The 19,600-nt window shown below is 45.4% G+C and overlaps 1 protein-coding gene across 1 annotated transcript in view; it reads left to right on the top strand.

The window, feature by feature from the left end:
- AKAP8 (A-kinase anchoring protein 8) overlaps window positions 1-17,275 on the top strand; it is a 30,773-nt gene extending 13,498 nt beyond the window's left edge. Inside the window, exons 6-14 of the mRNA XM_050925841.1 lie at window positions 1,337-1,478; window positions 1,900-1,946; window positions 2,652-2,688; window positions 5,310-5,406; window positions 6,078-6,219; window positions 7,361-7,454; window positions 9,115-9,245; window positions 12,953-13,048; window positions 16,413-17,275. Coding sequence (XP_050781798.1) covers window positions 1,337-1,478; window positions 1,900-1,946; window positions 2,652-2,688; window positions 5,310-5,406; window positions 6,078-6,219; window positions 7,361-7,454; window positions 9,115-9,245; window positions 12,953-13,048; window positions 16,413-16,922 — 1,296 coding nt within the window. The 3' untranslated portion in view covers window positions 16,923-17,275. The remainder of the gene's footprint in view (window positions 1-1,336; window positions 1,479-1,899; window positions 1,947-2,651; window positions 2,689-5,309; window positions 5,407-6,077; window positions 6,220-7,360; window positions 7,455-9,114; window positions 9,246-12,952; window positions 13,049-16,412) is intronic.
- Window positions 17,276-19,600: the final 2,325 nt, after the last annotated feature.

Genomic DNA, 19,600 nt, shown 5'->3' with positions numbered 1-19,600 from the left:
TACCTATGTAGTTACTCTTAAAAGACAGGTTTCAGAGCGGTAGCCATGTTAGGCTGTATCAGCAAAAACAACTAAGAGTCCTTAAAGCGCCACAAGAACTCCTCCTCATTTTTCCTTAAAAGATAGGCAGTGCATTGTTAATCCAGGGGCACTGGGATTAGCTGTGAAGTACGCGCTTCCTGTTAGAAGGGTACATTTTCCTTTGATAATTACCAGATTTCACAGTCGCTTTTCAAAGAGTCAGCAGGTTGGTGTGCTGTTTCTCTCTACAAATAGGATATAGTTTCTGAGCAGACCTTTTCTTTAGAAAAACTTAACTATTTGGGAGGCAGGGAACCATGGACAGTATTTTGGATACCCTTGGCACAACTCATCTGCTCAGTTTATAAGGGTTTACTGCATTAAGTACAGCTAATCAGCATTTCTCAAACTGGGGTCTGCAGACACCTGGGGCTCCCCGAGGGTAACCCAAGGGGTCCATGGGCCCTGCTAATCAACTCCTCCGCCTCCCGCCCAGCACCTCCTGCATGCTAAAAGTCTGGTGGTGCAGCGGAGCTAAGGCAGGCTTCCTACTTCCCTGGCTCCGCGCCGCTCTGGGAAGCATCTGTCATCCCAGTGGTCCATGGGGAGCTGGGGGGTTCCATATGCTGCCTCCATCCTGAGCCTCAACTCTGCAGCTCCCATTGGTTGGGAACTGTGGCCAGTGGGAGATGAGAGGGTGGTGCCTGCAGGCAGGAGTAGTGCGTGGAAACCCCTTGGACCTTCCCCCTCCCTCCCGCGTAGGAGCAGCTGCTAGTCGCTTTTTGGAGCCGACTGAGCTAAGCACCACCTGGCTGGAGCCCACACCTTTCACCCCCTTCCACATTCCAACCCTCTGCCTAAGCCCAGAGCTTGTACCCTGCACCCAAACTCCCTCCCAGAGCCTGCATCCCTCACCCTCTTCTGCACCCAGACACTCTCTCAAAGCTCGTACCCCCTCCTGCAACCCAACGCGCTGCCCCAGTCTGGTGAAAGTGAGTGAGGGTGTGGGAGAGAGAGAGCAACTGGGGGCGGGTGGGGGGATGGAGTGAGTGAGGGCGAGGCCTCGGAGAAGGGGCGGGGCAAGGGCTGAGGTGGGAGTGGGGCTTGGGCGTTCCTGAAAAAAAATTAAATCAAAACGGGAGTCCACTTGTTGATAAAGTTTGAGAACCACTGATCTAGACAGAAGGTTACAGGGTCACACATGCTTTTAGGAGCTCATTTCATTTGAGCTGCAGAAGGGTTAGAAGAGCTGGAGCTTCTTGGTTGATCCTGAAAAGATGCTCCATAAGATACTTCACCCAATTTGTGTTTCTAGCCCAAGAGGAGAAGTTTTCGCAACCGTTCAGGGGGTCGATCAGATGGTGAAGGAGGGCGCAAGCGGAAACAATCCCAAAGCGGAGATGAGCCAGACAGTAAACAGGCAAAGACTGACAGCGAAGGAGACGACACTGAGAACGGTACAGTCCTGTTTTTTTAAACTGATATCTTCCTCTCTTCACTGAGTGACAACCAGCACTATAGATATTGGCTGTTAGATTTTAAAACTTAATGGTCCTTAATCTGAGATTAGTCTGTCACTGTTACTCTGATATGCTGTGAGATGCCTCCTAGCATTCAGGCTTTACCTTGATGCTCTGGGGACTCATCATAGAAGTTGGTCCTCTAAATTCATCATTAAGTTAGGGATGGAACTTGTAGCAGGGACTGCCGGACTGGAGGGAATAGTCAGCAAGCTGAGTTTTGTATTGGTGGTTATGAACTACTACTCTGTGAGTAAATAGGCAACGATATAGTGTTGGTGCCTAGTAACTTCCAGTAAGAGGGGGAGGACAGGCATTCCCCACCCTAGTTAAATGATCTATCTTGTGTATCTGGCAGATGATGGTGAAGGAGAGGACAAATCTGGAGATGAAGGAGACAAAGGTGTAAGTAACTTTCTAGAGCCTTTATAGAATGAATGTCAATTTTCTGAATGTGTCTGCTAGATTCTTTCTTAGCTACCTTTATTAGATTAGCCTCACCTGAGAGTGAAGATGTGAGAATATTGTAGCTAGTGTCCTTTACTTCGCTCCCATAAACCAAGGCCAGAATTTTCTAAAATAGCCTAAAGTTAGACTTCTAAATCTACTTAGACATCTTTTTTTTTTTTTTAAAATGCCGAGTACCCAAATGTTCCCTCCTACTGCCATATGGGATACATATTAATGCCCCTAATGTTGGGGTGCCGTGAACACTGCTTTCTAGACCAGCACAGTGCTCCATTACTGTTCCATGATTTCGGAGGGAGTATGATCTAGTAATTGGGTCAGTGGGGTTAAACTCCTTATTAATTATATTTATTACCGTAGTGCCTAAGGATGGAGCCCCATTTTTCTAGACACTGTACAAACACCGAATTCTGTCCATGGCTATGACTCATTGTTTTAGCAACATATAAAATGTTAAGACTGGCAAAATAGGATCTCACTGTCAATTTTGAAATAGCCTTAGCAAAACAATTTTGCAAATTTTGGTTAAATATGATGGTTTGATCTAAAAATGACTACACTATGTACTCTGTCAGTCACTAGATTAGTGCAGATACAGTTATTGTAGATTTGTTGATGGCTTTCTTTGCTTTTGTTTTAAAGGAGAATGAGGTTTGTGGTGAAGATTGGGAGAAGAAAGGTAGGGTAATTTCTTCATGTCACATGATTCCTGTGGACTTAACATACCCAACTGGCGTGTTTTCCCTCTTTTCACTTGGAGCTATCTTGAGTTCAGCTTTCAGGAGTGTGCTATGTCATGTCAAGTACAACACACACAGGCCCAGATGTCTGAGCTGCTGCTTTAATGTAGTCTTTTGCAGCCTGGTGGAATAATGCTGCTTGTCTGTGAGGGACATTACTCATATTAGAGCTCTGACACTGTGCTCACTGCTGTACTGAAAAGCCAGTCACAGTGCCTGTCTGAGCTTACAATCTAAGATGGAAAGACAAAACACCAATGGTCCAGTAAATGGATAAAGCAGGATTTTCTCTAATAATGACACACTTCTTGGGTGGTGGTTTAACAGTGACACTCTAAATTAAATGTCTTTGTCCAGAGCAGGTGGAAGCATATTAGATCAAGGCTTAGTTTGAAAGCCTTATTATCTTCATGTGAAAACAACTCTTGTCGTCCCTTTGAACTGAATTCCTTTGAGTTGAATAGAGAACAGAAAGCCCAGATGTGCCTACACCGTATCTGCTATAGTGGGGGAAAGAGCCTGTTATGCAAAGAGTTTTATCTTAGAAATTATAGCTGGAGGTGTCTTATTGGGTCCCCTGTAGCCAGAACCATCTTCCCTTGCCTCCGTATGTTTCTTGTATTTGTGCTGTGCATGTCTTGCAGGCTGTTGGGCCTACACCCTAAGGGGATAATGTCTCCTTTTCACTTGGTCACTTGCTGATTGCAAAGAGAGACTTGAGTCTTACTGACATCAAGTCATAAAGCATATTCATTAATTCCAGAATGAGAGAAATGTCACTGAAAGGACTTATAAAACAGAGCTGGCTAATCTCTGAGATCAGTTTGAGGGGTAAACCCTTAGATAGCAAAACCACAAAAATAGGAAGGCAGAGACTAAACATTGAGGCCGCCCCTCTTATTGCCCTTGGCTGGGATTTTCAAAGGTGCTCAGCGTTGGCCTAACTCAGTAGCAGTTTTCTGTTGACTTCAGTGAAAGCAGTTAGGCCAGTGCTGAGCAATTCAGATAATTACACTCCTTGTCTGTATTTGTGGAAAGAATTTTAGCTAATAACATACTTGTCACAATTTCCACTTAAGGCCTGTTGTCTTAATTCTGCACTTGGCAGACCTGAGTTAGTCAATTCTGGACTCCCCTTCTCTTATGCTTTCAGGATGTATGAGTCTTTTTGAGATGCACAAGCCACTGCTTGTTTGAAATTATGATCTGCACAGTTGTGGGAATGTAGAAAGCAGCCAACAGTGCTTGTGGCTTATTAAATGTTGCAGCAAAGCAGACACTTGGAACAAGATGGCTTTGCATGTTAGTGCTATGCAGCACATGATTATTGGGGGGAACCACATGTTTCCTTTATGGGGAATTAGTGCTCTGCTCTAGCCACAAATAGGACATTCTCATGGCTGATGTTGGGATATAGTTTGATGATCAGATGTTTATCCAAACCTTCCACTTTAATAACCAGATCCTGACCCACAGAGGGTCCCTTACCTTTGGTGTTATCACAGTATAGGCAGTGGGGGTAGGGTTGCTCTCTCTGCTGGGTTCTGGCTAGTTGTGTTCTCCCAGGCATTTGGAGACCTTGCAGAATACATGGCTGTGTATTGGCAAAGCCCTGGAACCATGCAGTTTGAAGACAGCAGGCCTTACAGCAAAGATAAAAAGATGTGGATATCTAGTTCAGTTGGAGACTTGGACTGAGGTTCTGTCCAATTCTCCCTTCCCTGGCTCATACTTAGTTGTTCTGCTTGCAGGGGCCTTAAAAACCTCAATTATTCCTTTTGTCATTAAGGATTTTGGAGAAGCAGAACTCCAGTGGCTTCAAGGCTCCTCTGAGAAACCAAACAGAAGTCATGTTTATCTGTGAAAGACATTCTGGAATGGCATGTGAGGTTTTTGAACCCCTTGAGGTGCTTTGCTAGCATCCTGAAAAATAGAAGGTGAAAAAAGTGAAAGGACAATACCCAGTGTAATAGTGCAATACAAAATGGAGTCTGTGCTTCAGTTCTCAGTCACTGAGAATGTGCTTACTGGCACTCGACCACCCAAGGAAACCAAGGGTAGGAGGGAGGAAGAGACATTAGCTATGCAGGGGAAGTTGGGTAAATGTGTGTCACCCAATGCAGCTACCCCAAGAGAGGGCCTTCACTGTCAACAGTAAGAGCTGGTTCCATTTGTGGTTGCTGTGTCTTCACTGAAACCGGCAACTTCTGAAGTTAAGTGATGGGAGTTCCCTTCTGGACACGTGGGCACCAAGTGTCAGGAGTGGTGTCTGTTACAATTAGTACCACTTGAGAACTGAGAACTCTTAATTCCAAGGATATTTGGGCTGGAAGTTGAGTGGCTTCCCAGAAACAAACACATGATAGAGAAGCAGCCTGAAAAAACACATCAGACAGAGGAGCTGTCAGAGATTAGGAAGGATAGGGATTTCTTGAAGCCTAGCATGGGAGGGAAGCACAAGTAGCTCACATCCTAATAAAACCCAAAGAATTAAATTTCTGCCAACTAAAAATGTTGACGTTAGGTATTATTTAGAAACTTTAAATGTGATTCTCTATAGCATCTGGAGATGGCGGTGATGATGATGATGATGAGGTGAAAAAGAAGAGGGAGAAACAGAGGAGAAGGGATAGAATGCGTGATCGTGCTATGGACAGGTAAGTGACTATAGAGGGAGCAATCAATAAATCAGTCTCCCAGGGGCAGTGTTATGACTCATCATCCCTAACCCACCTGGCACAGAATTCTCTTTGGACTCCTGCAGGAGATCTGAACGCCCTCCTGTTCACACAGCACAGATATAAGTTTCTGTTTGAAGCCGGCACAGTGGTATCAGCATTTCAGTTCCAGCCAATCTATTCTACTCTTCTCTTTGTGCTTTGTAACTCCCATTAAAGAAAGGGGAATGTAGGTATTGTCTAATAGTTACAGTTGTAGAAGTAATTCATTGTAGCCCTCATGCTAAATACAGGACATTGCCATTTTAAAAAGTAAGCATTCTAAATGACCAATTAAGATAATTTACCCGTTCAGTACATATGTACAAATTAGCAATAGTATTGTCAAATGAAAATTCATTTTGTATATTCCAACCTTAGGCTTAACTCTGACCCCATAAAATACATCTGTATTTTTTCAACATGCATGTAAATGCAGCAAAGCAAAATTACACAATTTAGAACAGGAATATAATAGTTCTGCATCAACTGAATCTGGAGAGGAAAGTTTGATAAGCAGAAAATTCCTCAAATTGGAATTTTGTTAGGATGCTCTTGTGAAAAGTGTCACTGTATAAATAGATTATTGTACCACACATTACTTTCTTCAGAATCCAGTTCGCCTGCTCTGTGTGTAAGTTCCGTAGCTTTGAAGATGAAGAAATCCAGAAACATCTGCAAAGCAAGTTTCACAAAGATACCCTGCGATACATTGGCACCAAACTCCCTGATAAAACAGTTGAATTCCTGCAGGTGTGTGGACGGCTCAGACTTTTTTTTTAACCCTTATTTAAAATTCCTAGAATGGTATGGGAGAAGGCATAATAATTGAGGAATTCTGTTACTGTCTGTCACATCTGCTGATTGCAGTGCCCAGGGATTGGTAATGGAGTACAGAGCCCAGTGGCTCCTTTCCGGCTCATGCCAGCATTCACTAAGAGTTATCAATTGATGGCTCTTTACTGGCTCATGTGAAATGTGGTGTTAGGTTTGTCTAGTTCCTAGTGGATCTCCTATGCATGTCACACAAATAACTCTCAATTGGCACTGTTTAAGCCTCAAGTTGGCTGGCTCATCAGAGAAGCCAAGAAATGAATAAGCCATTGGCTGACCCTCCCCTCCACATAGCTCTAAAAGCACGTCTTTCAGGTGAGGTGTCAGGCAGCCTGTGTTTCTGCAGCCTATGTTGCATCTTTCTCTAGATGATGGGTGTTTAAGTCTCCAGGCTGTCAATAGGCATCTTTCAAGAACACAAAGGTTACCTGGATGGTTTAAAGAGACAGTTACCACTGTCATGGCACTATTGACTATTGTAACATGCTGAGATATATGGAGTGGCTCTGACTGAGTAGATCTGTCTGAGTTCCTGAAGGTATAGGCAGGGTGGGGTGGGAGTGCTTGGTATGTCTCTTAATTATTTAGTTTGTGCCCTCCTCTCCTCCCCATGAGTTTTCTTACAGAGCTCTCATTTCCCTTCTGAATGGCATGCTATAGATCAGGGGTCAGCAACCTTTCGGAAGTGATGTGCCGAGTTTTCATTTAGTCACTCTAAGGTTCCGTGTGCCAGTAATACATTGTAACATTTTTAGAAGGTCTCTTTCTATAAGTCTATAATATATAACTAAACTATTGTTGTATGTGAAGTAAATAAGGGTTTTAAAATGATTAAGAAGCTTCATTTAAAATTAAATTAAAATGCAGAGCCCCCGAGACCAGTGGCCAGGACCAGGGCAGTATGAGTGCCATTGAAAATCAGCTCGCGTGCCGCCTTCCGCACTCATGCCGTAGGTTACCTATCCTTGCTATAGATTTTGCTGCTTATTGATGCCATTGGTTTGTACAAGTGGTGGAGAGTTTCATTCTCTCTTCTTTTTCCCCCTCCCACTGCCCCCAGGAGTATATTGTGAACAGAAATAAGAAAATTGAAAAGCGTCGTCAGGAGCTGACTGAGAAGGAGGGTACAAAGCAGAAACCAGACCCTTTCAAGGGTAAGTGATGTCTGTGTATGCCTGGAGACTATTTGTTTTGCAATGGCACATAGGAGCACCAGTAATGGATCAGGACCACTTTGTGCAAGGTCCTGTACAAGCACAAAACAAAAAGACAGTCTCTGCCCTATAGATTTTACAATTAAGTATTGAGCATTACTGAACAGGCAATCAGTCAGCTCTTAATTAGGCCCAAGGTGCAAACAACTATCCGACTTCTCTAGCAGAAAACAGTTATATTACTCTCTGATGTGGCTTAGATGGTCAGTGGAAATCCAGTAGCCCTGGAGTGGCAAGTGCTGAAGGAAAAGGCTTGGCACTGTGGATGCTGCTGGATGAGGATTGGAAAAAGGAGCCACATTTGCTTTTCCTTTCTCAGGCCAAACTTCTTATCTGAGAGGGCTGGGGTAAGACAGAAGTTAAACTTGCCACCCACCCTCAGCTTCAGTATCCAGTTTAATCTTGCCATCTTACCCCAATGACTGGGAGATCTGCTAAAGATGACTGCATTTTGAAAGTTAGGAAGAAAGTGAACAAGATCCATTTTTAAAGGGCTAATGAGTCACTCTGTGCTCTGTTCATTTTTGTAGGCAGTTGTAGTATAGCCTTGCTTCCAGATGCTATATTACAGTACACATGGGTGCCATGGCAGATTTTATAAAAATAAGAGGCCTCACTATCAGGTGGAGAGAGATTGCAGATTCTCTGCATGGTTTAGTGAGACTCCACTGCAGTGTTACTGATGCTGAGTTCTGTGGCTAGTGAAGATGTGTGGCAGTAGGAGATGGGGAAAACGTTCAAAAGCAAAGGGTTTTATTGGCTTTGTAAATATTCAGTTGAACAGAACAGATCCTATGTTCATTTTACTATTTAACTCCATTAAAAGCTGTAGGATTGTTTTTTTTTTTTTTCCTGTTTTGTTCTTGCCCCCATTTTGACAGTAGCATATTGCCACAGAACCTATAAGGTCTTGCTTAGCACACAATTCCCAGCATGTTTTCCTACGGTGCAGGGTCTCTTCAGACACAGCCAGTTAATGAAAAGGCATTTGAACTAATGTAGGGAGCTTGGGTCCTGTTGAAACTTGAATTAAGTTGCGCATTGACCAACATTAAGCCAGCTAACAGGTTTTTGCTGTTAGCTTCTGAAAATGGGTAAAGGAAGAGTGAAATATTCCAAAACGTAGGAAATCATTTGTGCTGTCCTGCCTTTGAGACTTTGCAAGTGTCTCATTGAAGCCACTTTTGAGGCAGGCTGACCTTGTGGCAAAGGCACTTACCTGGGACTGAGGAAATCTGGATTCTGTTCCCTTCTGTGCTTAGGGAAAGTCAGTGATTTTGTGCTTGTCTGGCATTAGGATAAGTGGTGATATTTGTGATGTGCTCTGATACAACAGGAGTGGGGCATGTGTAAGAATCTAGATTGTTGAGACAAGTGACTTCTCAAATCCTTAGAATGACATGCATGGATGGTTCTCAGAAAGCAAGACAGAATTGAAAGGAGATGAGATAGCACTGTCAATTACTGTCAGTTACATCCCAGAGGGAGTTTTGTGATATTTATTTATGGAAGTGGTGAGAGGGTATTGATGGGACTCTCAGAACATTTTTCGAGGTAACAGTTACTCTGAATGTTGGCTGACCTGTCTGTGTCACCCCAGGTATCGGCCAGGAACACTTTTTCAAGAAGATTGAGGCAGCTCACTGTATGGCTTGTGACATGTTAATTCCTGCACAGAACCACCTGCTCCAAAGACACCTGAGGTCAGCAGACCACAACAGGAACCGCAGGGTAAGCAAGCATACTCACTTCTGTCTAACTACTCATTAGATAATTTAAAGTAACTTCATCTTTAACTCAGAGAACTGGCTGAATGGACAGATAAAGGGCTGAGGGTTGTGACTGCTGAGGGCTCTTGCAAGGAGGAATGCTAACTTGCTTTCCACCTGCTAGAAACACTTCTCACCTTCTGGCTTATTGTTCCTGACCTGATGGAATGCAAAACCAACTAGTAACATTGTGGTCACTGGCGGTTGTGGGAAGATGAAGGAACTGGCCATGTGGATTTTGTTCTCCTGCAGGTATTGGCAAGTAGGTAGGTAGGTATTAGCAGCTGATCTGGAAGGGGTTGTAGACAGTGGTGAGCTGGAGCCAGTTCCCACTGGTTCGCCGGAACCGATTGTTAAATTTAGAAGCCCTTTTCGAACCAGTTGTCCCGTGAGGCTTACCTCACTCTGCCTCTGCCTCGTCCTGCTCCCCTGGCTTCTTCTTCCCCTCCCTGGCTTCCTGCGAATCAGCTGTTTGTGCAGGAAGCCTGGGAGGGCTGAGAAGGAAGCAGTGGCTTCCCGCAGGTGAGCTGGGGCAGGGGGTTGGGGGTGCAAGGAGGGCTCCAGGCGCCGCACGGTGCCGGTCTGACCCCGACTCCGGCCGGCGTGTGTCCGGCCCGACCTGGCCCCAGCTCCGACTGCGGCCTGCCAGGCGGCCCAGCCCCTGGGCCCGGCCCCAGCTGAGCCGCTCTGGTCCCAACACCAGCCCCAGCCGAGTGGCCCAGCCCGGCCCCAGCTGAGTGGCCCCGGCCTGGCCCCCACCTCCAGGCAGCATGGTAAGGAGGCAGGGAGGGGGTGTTGGATAGAGGGCAGGGGAGTTGGGGGGGGTGGATTAGTGTTGGGGCAGGGGTCCTGGGGTGGCATCAGGAATGAGAGGAAGGGTTGGATGGGGTGGCAGGGGGCAGTCAGGAGACAGGGAAGCGAGGTGGATGGGGCAGGTGTCCCAGGGGAGGGGGCTGTCAAAGAACATGGGGGGTTGATGGGGCAGGAGCCTTGGAGGGATGGGGGGGCACAACTCCCTCGTGGGGTGAGGAGGAAGGAACCAGTTGTTAATATTTTGGCAGCTCATCACTGGTTGTAGTACATGTTGGGAGTGAGAGAAAGATGAATAGAAGTGGTTACAAAGAAAGTGAGACCTGGTCTTGCCTTCTGTAATCTGCCATCCCACAGTATGTCAATGAATTTGAGAACCATGGAATCATTGATAGGAGCTGAAGTTTCCATATGCTGACTGTGATACGTACGGAGACAGGCCCTTAAGGGCAGATCTTTTATTGGGCCAGGAATTAGATTTTGGATGGGATTCATACATTTTAAGGCCAGAAGGCAGGATCATCTAGTCTGACCTGCATAACACAAGTTAGAGGACATCCCTCCACCCCAGTAATTTCTGTGAGGGTCTGGCTTTTCCTTCCTATTCTCTTGGGATTAAATGCTCTGACTCAGGAATGCTGTATAAAGTACACACCAAGGGTTCTTTTTGAGGTTGCACTGTTTTATAGTGCTGCTTAATAAAAAATTCAAAAGCCTCCCTTGTCAGAACACTTGAGGCAGGCACAATAATAATTCTAACAAAAGGCATGATGTTAGATGAGCATCTAAACCAGCATTGGCCACAGTGGAGCTTGGAGCTTTACAGTACATCTTCCAGCAACCCTTCATCTCAGTTCAAAATGGAGCAATGCATGATGGGTAAAGCTACAATTTTGTCATAGCAATCACGGATTCTGTGATTTTTATCAGACCTTCATGATTTCTTCAGTTGGGGTCGGGGCTATGCTCCCCCACCCCACGGCGGGGGCTGCAGCTGGTGCTGAGCACCTGCCCAACAGCTTGCGGCAAGGGCTGCCCCTGCCCTGCAGTGTCTACAGTTATTTTTAGTAAAAGTCACAGACAGGTCAGAGGCTCCGTGAATTTTTGTTTATTGCCTGTGACCTGTCCATGACTTTTAGTAAAAGTAACTGACAAAATTGTAGCCTTAATGATGAGATCTATAGTCTTCGAAGACTGCTCTTTCATAAAGAGAGAGGCTTCAATCACTTCTCTCCATGCAAGTTAAATACAGCTCTTCAGCACCCAGCTTTTGTTGGTTCATTGTTCAGTTGGGGAAAATACGAGAGATCCTTTGAAATCCTTCCAGAAGTGTTAAATGCCACTGGCATTTAATCATATCTGTCCATTATTCCTTTACTTCCTGCTCTTCGCAGTTTGTTGCTACTGAGTGTGGTTAAGTTTGGCAGAATTTGATTTTTATTTTTTCTAATTTTGACAATTGATACTGATTTTTTTCTAGCAGTTTTTATTTTTACAGTGGCTGGAAATTAAGGGAGGGGTTTAGGCCCCCTGCATGGCTGAGAGGTCCAAGACACTGGGGTACAAGGTGCAGGGAGACTGTGGTCCTGGCCCAGTCAGGGCTGCTGCAAGGAGGATAAGCCCTCAGCCACTAGGTGCTGCTGAACTATTCCTGCCCCGGGTGGTTTCCACAATCCTAATTGATGGATGTGTGGGGCCGAGGCTGCATAGCTGCAGGGCTGGTGACACCCAATCCCTGCAGGCTCAAGGTCCAGAGAAGGCTGTGGTCTTGGGGGGGCATAGCAGAGACCTCTGGCTAGGACTATGGTGAAGATGAGCCCCTGGCCATGGGGAGGCCATCCCTCTACTATATGGCTCCATTCCTGGCAGGAGACATTCAGCAGGGGATGGCCTTCCCCGTGTCAGAGGGTTTGTCGTTGTTCTTGCAGCCCTGGCTGTTGGGTGTCTCCGCTCATTCCACCAGGACCACAGCTTTCCTTGTATGTTGCACCTGCAGGGACCTGGGGTCACTGTTCCTGCTGCAATGCAGGGAGCCCTCTGCAGCCCTGCTGTCACAGGAGTGAAGGGCTGCAGAGGGAGCTGTGCGCTGCTGCAGGGCTGGTGACACTCAGTCTCTACAAGGCAAGGTGCATGGTGGATGCAATCCCACTGGCTGTTGTTTTTCATCAGTTTCCTTGTGTCAGCTGAAATCAACATTTTCTGACCTCTGTCAGTGTAAAATCAAATCCTCCCGAACCTAAGTATAGTGCACCCTGCTCATTTGGTGCTAGCCAGTCTGCTGGAGATTGCACACTGATATTTGTGCAGAGAGCTTAATCTGTTGCCGGATAGCGTTCATTTGAAAGTCCTGAAACTTTGTTGCATCTGATTTTACTGTAAGGTATTTGAAGGATGTGCTCATGTCTGATTTGGATCACCTCAATTTGAGAGCAGTTTCAGTCAGAATTCAAAGTCAGGGCTTGAAGTCACTCATTGCTTGATGGTATTTGCATGTAAATGCATGCACAGCATAGCAGAAATTGTTTAGCTGTCTTATTTTCTGAAATAAACTTACTTTGGTAGTGAAAAGACCTAATAATCTGCTGCTTTAACTAGGGATTATTGCATTGCTGCAGCCTTGCATTTTGGTGACCATTGCAGTTGAGGGTCCTTAATGGACTTTTCTTCAGGGCTTGTATTGCCAGATTGGGCATGCCCCATCCCCAAGGCCAAAACATGTACCCTATGCAGAGCAGCCACTGCAGAACAGGGCTGGAATCTGGAATTTCTCCTTGACAGCATAGCTGGGCAGGAAACTAACATCTTGAGACTGATCTCTGTTAAGCTCTTCCTTGACTCAGTGTCTGGTTTCCTTTTCAGATGGCAGCCGAGCAGTTCAAGAAGACTAGTCTCCATGTTGCCAAGAGTGTCCTAAATAACAAGCACATTGTAAAAATGCTGGAAAAGTATCTCAAGGTGAGTGAGTAAGAAAGTCACCAGCTAGTCTTGCTTTTCCACAGAGCAGTGGGGATACACGCTGACTTGGTCCTGAACACTGAACTGGTACAGAGCACAGAGCTGAGTATCACTGTGTGTGCTGCATGTTGGTCACAAAACTTGCTTCAATATACAATGGGGAGAAGCATAGATACCACTTTGCTTTCTTATGCATAGGCTGAGCCTTGGGTCTGGTGTCTTTATTTTCTTTTTAGGCAGTTTATCACTTTTCATATATTTTTAAAAATTTACGAATTGTACCTTATTGCAATCCCCGCACATGTAGATGAGTTAATCACCCAAACCAAAACATAATTAAAGGAACAAAATATCAAAAGGAACTTCAGTGCCTTAAAGTCAGCCCTCAGGCAGTGGCCTGAGGGGGCATTCACCCTGGTGCCAAAAGGAGGCACAAGGCATAGGCACCATCTAAGTCCCACAGGGCGTTAGTTAAACTGTAGTGGTGCTTAGGCCTCATCCTGGCTACCTGCCTGGGGTGAATTTCACCCTGCATGAACAGTTAAGCTCTGAAACTTTCCCAGCAGGTCAACAAACTCTGACAGACCAACAGGGGAATCAAATTCCAGAGTCGAAACATTCCCTGTAGGCCCTGTCCATGTTCCTCGAGATCAAAGCAGGGGAGTATCAGTGAGAGCACCCTAGCCGATCCTCACTGTCAGGATGAAGCATGAGGACAAAGGGCCACAACAGGTAGGGTTCTTAGGTCAAATCAGCACTTTGAATTGCATCCAGAAAGAAGCTGGAAGCCAGTGCAATCTTCAGAGTATGGGTGTAATATGCTCCATGCGGAAGCGCCGCTGAGTAAGCAGGCAGTTGCGTCCTGCACTGATGTTTCCAAGTTGCCTTCAAGGGTATGCCCATTTAGAGCACATTGCAGTAATGCAATCTGGCGGTGGCATGGGCATGGGTAACTGGCGAGGTCCACATCTGAGAGGAAAGGTCGCAACCTCCTTGCCATGCGAAGATGAAAAGAAGCACTTTTGGCTACTGCTGGTACCTGGGAATCCAGGAGCAGCCAAGGATCCAACAGGACCCCTGATTTGCAAACTTGGCTAACAGGGCAGGCAAACCCCCTCAAATGGGGGAAGCAGCTGTTTTCCCTGTTCCACCGGCATCACTTTGGTCTTATCTGGATTGAGCCTCTGCCAACTAGCTCTCATCCAAGCCCCAGTCTCTGCTAGACACTAGCAAAACTGAGACTCCACCCTCTGGGTCCAGTGAAAGAGACTTTGAGCTGAGAGTTATCAGCACATTGATGGCACTGCAGCCCAGATAGCGAGGCTGTCTCCCCTAGCGGCCTCTCATACACGTTGAACAGGAGGGGTGACAATAAACCCTGCGGTACCCCACACGAGAGAGCCCTCGGGGCAGATGAGCAATTGCCCAGTGCTACCCTCTGGGATCTCTCAGAGGAAAGAACGGAACCACTCAAGTGCAACTCCGTCTACCCCTGCCAGGGTCCGCAGGCACATCAACAACACCTCATGATCAACGGTATCAAAGGCTGCCGGCAGATCTAAAAGAATCAGCATGGGCACCTGACCTTTGTCCATCAGCAGGAGGAGATCTTCGACCGATCCCAGCACGGTCTCCGTACCATACCCAGGTGCAAAACCAGACTGAAAGGGGTGAAGGAAATCTGAGGATTCCAGGTAATGCCAGAGTTGCCTCGCCAAAACCTTCTCAGCAACCTTCCCCAAGGAAGGCTGGAGACAGGGTGATAATTGCCAAGACTGTCAGCGTCAAGAGATGGTTTCTTGAACGTGGGCCTAATGATTCCTCCTCTGAGGGATGCTGGCACCTTGCCCTTACAAAGGGAGGCTGTGACAGTCTCCACCAATAGTGGACTCCATATTCCCCTGTAGATTTTACTGGCGGTTATGGACATGGGTCCAGATCGCAGGGTATAGCCTGGAGTTCCTCCAGAACCTCAATAGTTAAGATTGGCTGGCTAAAATCCAGCCAGAGAAGACGACATTATGTTTGTCCTCCACCTGCATGGATCTGCTCTTGTGGAGGCAGCCAGACTGGTCTGAATCTGATCATTCTGGTCCGTGAAATAGAAAACTCCTCACAAGAAACACTTGACTGTTGTTAGGCAAAGATGGCCCAGTTTTACTAGGCTGTCTGTCACCCAGCACAGTTTCACTGGGCAGGGTTTCACGGATACTGGTGGGGCAAGAGAACTCTCTCCTTGCCTCCATCGCAACCATGACATAAGAGTTCGAAAGCTCTTAGTCACACTCAATTAGATTTTGGGCAAGATTTCTGCCACTGGCATGTTATCTTCCTTATTCACACTTCATCTGTTGCAGGCTGCCTGCATACTAAGGTGATCTGTGAGGAAGGGAAGGAGAGTTTAGGAGCCACCATACCATAATCCAGAACAAACGGTGCAGGCGGTCCATCTACTGGCTGTGCAATATTCTCCCTCAGATAACTCTGAAACCCAATCTAAGCCAAATAATAAAAATAGGTCCCCTGTCCCAAAAGAAGTAGACATGAGCTCTGATCTCAGCCTTATTCAGGCTGAACGAGGCCAAAACCCTTAGGGCCTTGACATCCTATGAAAAATATGAGTAACTCCTACTGAAATAACAAAACCTAATTAGTTATCACTTAGTGTGGGATGGAGAGAGCAGGAACCAATTCTTGAGACTACTAAGACGGGTTTTCACTTGAAATCATTAGTTATACCAACACTTCAAAAAATACCTGGATTTCTTGGCTCCCAAAGATAGGGTGATATGAAAACTGTAACTTCAGTTGTTGATCTGCCTAGACCTCACCCAGTGGGAGAGAAATCTCTCCCACTGGGTTGTATGCTCAAGTGGGACTGGACAGAAGGTGAAAATTTTGATAATTGCTTTCTAGAAGATGAGTTCCTCCCACTTGAGATTGGACACCCCTGGTTTGCCTAGGTGTTGCAGCACACACAGTTCGTAAGAGTGTACCCTCCCTCCCCCAGCCCCTCGGTGACTGCACCCTAAACAGGTTTCAGTACATGAGTCGCATACAGTTTTCATTTCTGCAAGGTAGAGGCTTTCCCAGCACTAAGTAAGATTGCCTATTGATGTGGGACTTTGAAAAACACTTTCCTGGGGTGCTTTTCATGATAAAAGTTTAGAGTGCACAATTTTTATAGGAGCTTTGAGGCTGGACTTGATCAATTTTCACAGTTCTTTCCTGAAATTGAGGATCTGTCGTTTCCACTTGATCTCCGTTGCAAACCTCTGAATTTCATATCTGAGGTTTCCTCTAGGAGAAACTTAAACCATACTACAGGCAAATGACTGCTGTCCTTTTCCCCTCTCTTTGTCAGGGTGATGATCCATTTACAGATGAAATTGTTGACCAGGATGTTGATGAAACTGAAGCCTTGGAAGGAGGTGATGGTGGTGGAGAAGGGGCTAATGAAAGTGCTACTGCAGAGATGAAAGAGGAAGGTCCTGGGGATGCAGGTGAAGCCACAGAAGCCCCTGAAGCCACTAAAGCAGAAGGAGAAGAAATAGAAAAAGCCTCTGAGGAATTGCCTGAAAATGAGGAGGTGCCTAAAAATGAGGTAGAGCAGCAGCAGCCACCAGAAGAAGCTGAGGTTGAGGCAGAGGCTGGAATAGAAGAAGCAGCAGAGTCAGCAGTGGTTGCAACAGAAGAACCATCCCCTCCTCAAGAAAATATAGGTGAAACAGTGGCTTCTGCAGGAGGTGAAGCTGAGGTACACCAGGTTGAAAAGGAAGAGGAAAAACCAAGTGAGGTAACAGAGTCTGGAAACAGTGATGCAAAGGTAGAGGAGGAGGCACCACCTGTAGAAGTGGAGCTGCAGCAAGAATAACTGTGTGAATGTTTGTGTGAAGGTGACTTGTCCTGCACAATTGTATAATCCATGATTTTGATTTTTTTCCTGTCTTATTCAAATGCAGTACCTGAATGTGCATTGCCAGAAATACGGCTGGCTTTGTTTTTGTTCAAGGGGAGGGACCCAACTGTTCTGTTATGGGAGCAGTCTTGTGCTTAACTGTCTTGTTCTGTAGACTTGCTTAGTTCTGCTTTCTACATAATGTTTTAGGTTGAAGACGGCAGAAAGCTGTACATTCCCCAGAAACACTTGAGGTGCATCATCATCCTTTTGAATTTTAGAATGGAAAGCAGGATTTGCAAAATAAAAACATAATGATTAGATTCTGACAGCTGTTTGGTTTTTAAGTGCAGCATTAAAGCAGTATGGTTTCTTTTGCAACAGACGTGGTCCTTTTACTAACAGGGAGCCAATAAATATCTTCAGCACTTTTTATCCCTACCTGTAGGGAATACTTTACCATTTTAAATACTCCCTAGAAAGGAGAGGTTTTTTGTCACGAGATCCACTGGCTTCATCTGTCAAAACTCCAGTACTGCATGAGAATTAGGATATGTAGTTTTACAGTTTTTAAGCACCAAGTTGGTTATGTCTAGAAATCAGGCCACTCTTTGTATAGTGCACTGATTTAGAGACCTACTTTGAGGGGGGGAAATTGCACCTCCCTTGAAAACCATTTTTTCCTTCCTCCTAAATTTTAATAAGGTCACAATAGTCTCATTCACAGTATAAAACTGATTGCCAAATGCTGTCACAGGGTTATTCAAACAGTACCAAGATCAGCAAACGATAGGAACTGCTGACTTGTTAAGTGTTATTATCTATGCTTGTGGTATAAAATGTTTAAGTCTGATATAGACCTGCTATCATTTTGAATAAACCCAGAGTTCTTGATCTTAAAGTCTAAATAAACTTCTGAATCTGGAAAAAAAACAACCACCACCTCTAATTGTAATTGAGCTACCTATGAAATATCTGCATTTTGAGCAATCGTTAAATATTTGTAAAATGAGAACCATCAGCTCCATCTCTGAGTCTTGGGTTCTGGGACGATATCACACACTTTTTATCAAAGACCAAATGCAGGTGGTGCTTTTTTAAAGATTCTCTTCCACAGTGCATGAAAGGTTGGGAGGCTTCAGTAAGAATCACATCCATTTCTGCCTCTGATCCCTTGTACCAATACACTTTGTTGTAACATTTGTACATGCAAAGGGAAAACCGAGGTATCAAACATGATTGTCTGCCTGGCTGAGAGTAGCTAAGATATTTGCCTGGAGTGGCAGCTAAGTTTTGTTATAAATAGCACTTTGTAACTGCTAAAATCCCTGGCACCAAAGATCTTGGTAACAATACATTGGTCTGATTCTCAGGGCATCAGAAGGTTAAAGATATTGCATACACAGACCTTTGGCAAGCCTTTTCCTGATAGTCATTGCCACACTTCATAGAAAATCCATTACTGTCTGTATGTCCACATAGCACTTGGGTTTTCCAATCTCTTGTTGGGTTGGCTGAGCCCTACATTTATAGTTCAAAGTACCAAATGGTGAAGGTCTTCTAGTGTAAAGTTCAGTATGTTAGTGCTGATCATGTGCACACCCAAACCCAACTTATTTCTTATAGAACAAATCTAATGTGGACAAAGGAGAACAAACTGTATCTTGGAGGTTGAAATGGGGAAGTGTGAAGTCTTGTTTGCAGATTCACTTTCTTCTTGTCCATAAACTTCTGCCATCTGTGAGATTGTATCAGGATGCTGTGGAGGTGGGAGGGAGGCAGTGAGACTACATTACAGAGAGAAAAAGGAATATAAGAACTTGAACACTAGTGCAACTGGTTGGTACACCTAAACTAAAGAGGCTTTTCAGGGAAATCCAAGTCCGGTAGGTGGGAAATGCAACTTAGAAATAGCAAGGTAGCCTGGTCTCCCCAGATACAATAACTTTTGCACCACCTCCTCTCTCTCAGCTCTGTGTTGTGGCTGGGTGAGAAGATTTGCTTTCTCTTGTTCTTGCCACACAAGAACGGAAGCATTTTAGTTGCTAAACTAAATTAAAATGTAACTTGGAATTATTTTCAAAGCCAGTAATACTTCTAGTATAATAGCTATAAATATTGGAGGCTTCCACGAACTGCATGAGATTATCCCAGGAAGTGTTGATTTCTTCGTTGCTAAGATCTGATCTTCAGTAATCACTACATTTCTTGGAGTGCTGAGGCCCCTGTAGAACCGGGAGCAGCAAGGAGATTGCCTTGTGGATCCTATAAAGCTGCAGCCTGGGCCTCTCCCTCTGATTTCCCAATAACTGAACTGTGCCCATGCATAGTTAGTAAATTTAATGTACTGACAGTGTGGAATGCAAGATAACTTCTGGGGAAGAGAAGGACACAAATTAGATGAGAGAGGCTTTAGACTAGAGGTGTGCAAACTACAGCCTGCAGGCCAGATCTAGCCCAATGCCTGTTTTAATCCGGCCCTCGAGCTCCTGCTGGGGAGTGAGGTCTGGAGCTTGCATCACTCCAGCTGGGGATCAGGGTCGGGGGATGCTTCACGCTGCTCCCAGAAGCAGCAGCATGTCTCCCTCCAGCTCCTATGCATAGGTGTAGCCAGGGGCTGTGCATGCTGCCCCTGCAGCTCCCAGTGGCCAGGA

Source organism: Gopherus flavomarginatus, chromosome 16 (genome assembly GCF_025201925.1).
Source record: "Gopherus flavomarginatus isolate rGopFla2 chromosome 16, rGopFla2.mat.asm, whole genome shotgun sequence".
In the NCBI taxonomy this organism is placed as follows: Eukaryota; Metazoa; Chordata; order Testudines; family Testudinidae; genus Gopherus; species Gopherus flavomarginatus.
Note: the sequence above shows the minus strand (reverse complement) of the source record. Positions and strands in the feature narration are given on the sequence as shown.